Raw genomic sequence first — 3,797 nt, 5'->3', positions numbered from 1 at the left:
AACTTCTTAGTAATTTAATTACTTTTAAGATTAGAATTTAATAAATGATACAAATCACAATAACATAAATTGTAGTATTTCTTCTAAAGCTGCTTTTTGTTTTATAAGTATCAAGTAGCACCAAATTATTTGGCTGATTAATATTGTATTTAAGTGTGATTTAACAAAAATAAAAGTTTTAATTTTATAAAGTTTATATTCTCCGGTTGAATAATTTTAATCACATATTTTTCTTGAAATCAAGTCAAGATGTTTTTTATTTGCACAAATTATAACATTAACTTATACATCAACAACATTTTTAATGCTTAAGTTAAGTTTATTTTAAATACAAATATCCTACAACTTCAGTGTTATTTACAACTTTATATTCGTTATTGTATTTGCTACCATTTTTTATTTATTTTAAGTTTTTAATTACATTGATTTTAATATCAAGGTTCTCATGTTGAAAATTTTAGTAAATTCAATATGCATTATTTTATATGCACTATTTTGTGCAGTGAATAAGTATTTAAAACTTGTGTAACATATTTTGTTCTTATAACAACTATTGTTCTTTTTTTGTTATAAATTGATGCCTAGAATAAAATCTAAGTTACAATAAATAATAAAATTTTTAACCATAGTAATTATATTAATATACTTTTTTTTTTAATTTAATAGTGTGTTTTAGATTAACAATTAGCTTTAGATTTTTTTGAGCTACAATAAGCTAGTCTTCATTTAAATGAATAACCTTAACAAGTTTATAATATAATGTTTAAAAGTACGTTAATGTTAGTGATGTTTTTAGCAAAAGTATTTGAAAATGCTTTTACGTTCTAGTAGCTTTTGTTTTTAAATTTAAATTTTGCTCTTCGTAGTAGAATAGTCCAACTAGCTCTATAAAAATTATTTAACTAAGAAAAACAGTTCTTTTCAAATTATTTTTACTAAAAATTTAGTTTTAATTTTTATTTCTGTTATGAAATAACCCTCTGGCTATTTATGTTTTAGCAGAAGTTGTTATTTAGTTTTAAAATTTTACTGTCAGAAATTAACCTATTACTTAGTAGTAACAAGCTGAATATTAAAAGTGTATACTTTTTATTTTCTAGTAAGATTATGTTACAAGAACTTTTGTTTTAAAAACAAAAAAAAAGTTCGAACAAGCTTAGTTGTAACAAAAAAATAACAAAACAAAGGTCAACTAAGTATGCAACAGTTGCAACAGCAAACAAATGCTACCAGCACGTTAGTAAATAAACGCTAATATTAGTACGTGGTTTGTTTACAGGCTTACTACATAGCAAACATGACCTACGTCATTCACACACTGTCGGGTTCCCACGTAGGGGAAAACCCCCCAGACGGCGGGTGGGGCTGGGCGGTGGTGTTTGCCGCGTTTTTCATCGACGCCCTGGCTTTCAGCGCGGTGAAGGGGATTGGGCTGTTCTATAGCGACATCATGCGCGACCTGGAGCTGAACAACAGCGAGACTTCGCTCATCGTTTCGTTGCTCGCCGGAGTTTTCGGGCTCGCAGGTGAGTTTTTGCAGTGTTTAGTTTGTTGTAATGATTACAGGTACATTCTTGGAAATGCATATACTTTAAAAAATCTAATTAAACCAAATCTTAAGCGTATTTAAGAAAGTCTTGTTAATATATAGCTGATCTCTCATAAAAGACATTTAAAAATTTATATCTACCGTTCAAATTATTCTTAAAAACTTTTAATTAAAAAACAAATATTTGATAAAAACCAATTAGATCATGTCAATCTTATATGTTTTATTAATTTTAAGGTTTTTTTAAACTTTATATAGCTTTACCGATTTCCAAGAAAGTTTGAGAAAAATGTGACGTACAACAAATAGTATCTTATGAAAAGAAAATATATTTTTCATTAGAATACTAACATTACACCATAGTTTGCCTAACACGATTGCCAAAAAACTAACACATTAATTTCGAAACTTTTTCCTAGGATTAATTTCTGACCCACTGATAAAGTGTTTCGGCACGAGAATCACAATAATGATCGGGGGATTTTTTTCCGCTGCCGGCCTCTTCCTGCTTTCCTTTTCAAATTCTCTACTTGCTGCTTGCATTGCCGCGTTCACCAACGGTTTGTTTTATTAACTGTATGAATTAATAAAAAAATATTCAAGTGGTTTTAATTTAAATTTCAGGAATCGGCAGCGGAACTTCCTACATAGCTACTAATTCCCAGCTCAGCATGTACTTTTCGTCGAAACGGGCCCTGGCAAACGGTGTCTCACTGTCCGGGAGTCCCCTGTATAGCACCTTGTTCCCCTTCATCGCCCTGAAGCTTTTGAGCATCTACGGTTGGCGCGGCAGCTTCATCGTCTTCGCCGGTCTGCACCTGAACATCCTGGCCTTCGCCGCCCTCATCAGACCGATAGTCTTCCAAAGCGACCGGCCGGAAGTCCAGGTCACGCTCGACGTCGACAAAGTATACAAACCCAACGAAAAATCCTTCCTGCGAAAGTACTGGGTGTGCCTGCTCCTGCTCATGTGCAACGTCATCCTGATGTTCGGCTTCGCCAGCCCCTTGGTCTACATCGTGCCGTACGCCGGCGAACTCGGCTTCCCGCAGAGCGACGCCGCCAGCCTCCTGGCGTGCACTTGCGTCGGCGACTTTGTGGGCAGGCCGTTGTGCGGGGTTCTGACGGCGAAGGTGGACGTGATAAAGAAGAAGATATTGCTGAGCACCGTTTTCGCGCTCTTGATGTTCACCGTGATCCAGCTGATACCGATCTTCACCGCCAAGTGGATCCCGCTGGTGGTCTACTCGATACTGTTGGGTTTCTGGTACGGGGTCGTAGTGGTGCTGAACATGACGGCCATTCCGCTCATAATGGGTACCGAGAGGCTGAACACTTACTTTTCCTGGTTCTTCTGTTGCGGTACGGTGCCCACGTTTGTGAGCGGATACGTTGTTGGTTGGTTGTGTTTGTTGTAAGTATATTAGAGTGTGTTTGTGTAAAATAAGTCTTAAACTGTCAATGTACTCTACATAGTTATTTAAACACTATAAAACTCAATCAGATAATTAAAAAAGAATTTTTTTCTTTGTTAATTTTGATAGTTTATCTAAAATTTATTGAGTTTTGTATTAACAACACACCTAACTTTTATATGAATTTAAAACTTATATTAATCAGGTTTCATCATTGATAACCACGGGACGTACGTGGTAGCGTTTATCTACAGTCTTATAATACTTTCTATAACGACTGCCTGGGTACTGATGTGTCACTTCATTATTGAGAAAAGGGGCGGAAAGGTTATAAACGACTGACATAAATGAACTTTTTGATAAACATTTAGTACTTATGCTGTAGTAAAATTTTCTTGAGTTTGTGATCCTTCAAAAATATAAAAACTTAAAACCAAAAATTTGAAAAAAAAAACTCAGGGGTTCTATTGATTAGAATTTAGATTATATTTTTTTTTAAGGATGGTTTACGAGCTGTGTAAGAATAAGTTTGTAAAAGTATTTAACGTTTTTATTAGTTGTATCTTATTTTAGCACTGCCTTTTTCACTAGCTTTTAATTTTATTGACTTAAAATAAACTATATATTTCTTTGTGTTTGTTTTATTAACTATACAAGTTTTAAAGAACTTCGAAATTTAAAAACACTTTTTCTAAATGTTTTTTTTATTTAAATGTCAAAAAATGTAAGTAAAATTTTAGCTTGTAATTTAAGGTATAATAAAAAGTTAAGCCAACTTTAAACCTAATTTTATATAATACACGATAAAATCTAACCAAAGTTATGTAATATAT

At 33.1% G+C, this 3,797-nt stretch overlaps 1 protein-coding gene across 1 annotated transcript; it reads left to right on the top strand.

Moving 5' to 3' along the window:
- Nucleotides 1-1,297: 1,297 nt before the first annotated feature.
- Nucleotides 1,298-3,306, top strand: LOC145839203 (monocarboxylate transporter 4-like). The gene is made up of 4 exons (XM_082946814.1): nucleotides 1,298-1,526; nucleotides 1,969-2,109; nucleotides 2,174-2,947; nucleotides 3,170-3,306. Exons 1-4 carry the CDS (start codon nucleotides 1,298-1,300, stop codon nucleotides 3,304-3,306), a joined length of 1,281 nt encoding a protein of 426 aa, XP_082802940.1.
- Nucleotides 3,307-3,797: the final 491 nt, after the last annotated feature.

Source organism: Thalia democratica, chromosome 1, assembly GCF_965202585.1.
Source record: "Thalia democratica chromosome 1, ktThaDemo2.hap1.1, whole genome shotgun sequence".
Lineage (NCBI taxonomy): Eukaryota > Metazoa > Chordata > Thaliacea > Salpida > Salpidae > Thalia > Thalia democratica.
This window is presented reverse-complemented; position numbering and strand designations above follow the sequence as displayed.

Excerpts from the sequence above, each read along its gene's own strand:
- LOC145839203 (XM_082946814.1), top strand. The coding sequence starts at position 1,298 with ATGACCTACGTCATTCACACACTGTCGGGTTCCCACGTAGGGGAAAAC. Across the intron at positions 1,527-1,968 it reads CGGAGTTTTCGGGCTCGCAG|GATTAATTTCTGACCCACTG; the intron begins GTGAGTTTTTGC and ends ACTTTTTCCTAG. Across the intron at positions 2,948-3,169 it reads TGTGAGCGGATACGTTGTTG|GTTTCATCATTGATAACCAC; the intron begins GTTGGTTGTGTT and ends TATATTAATCAG.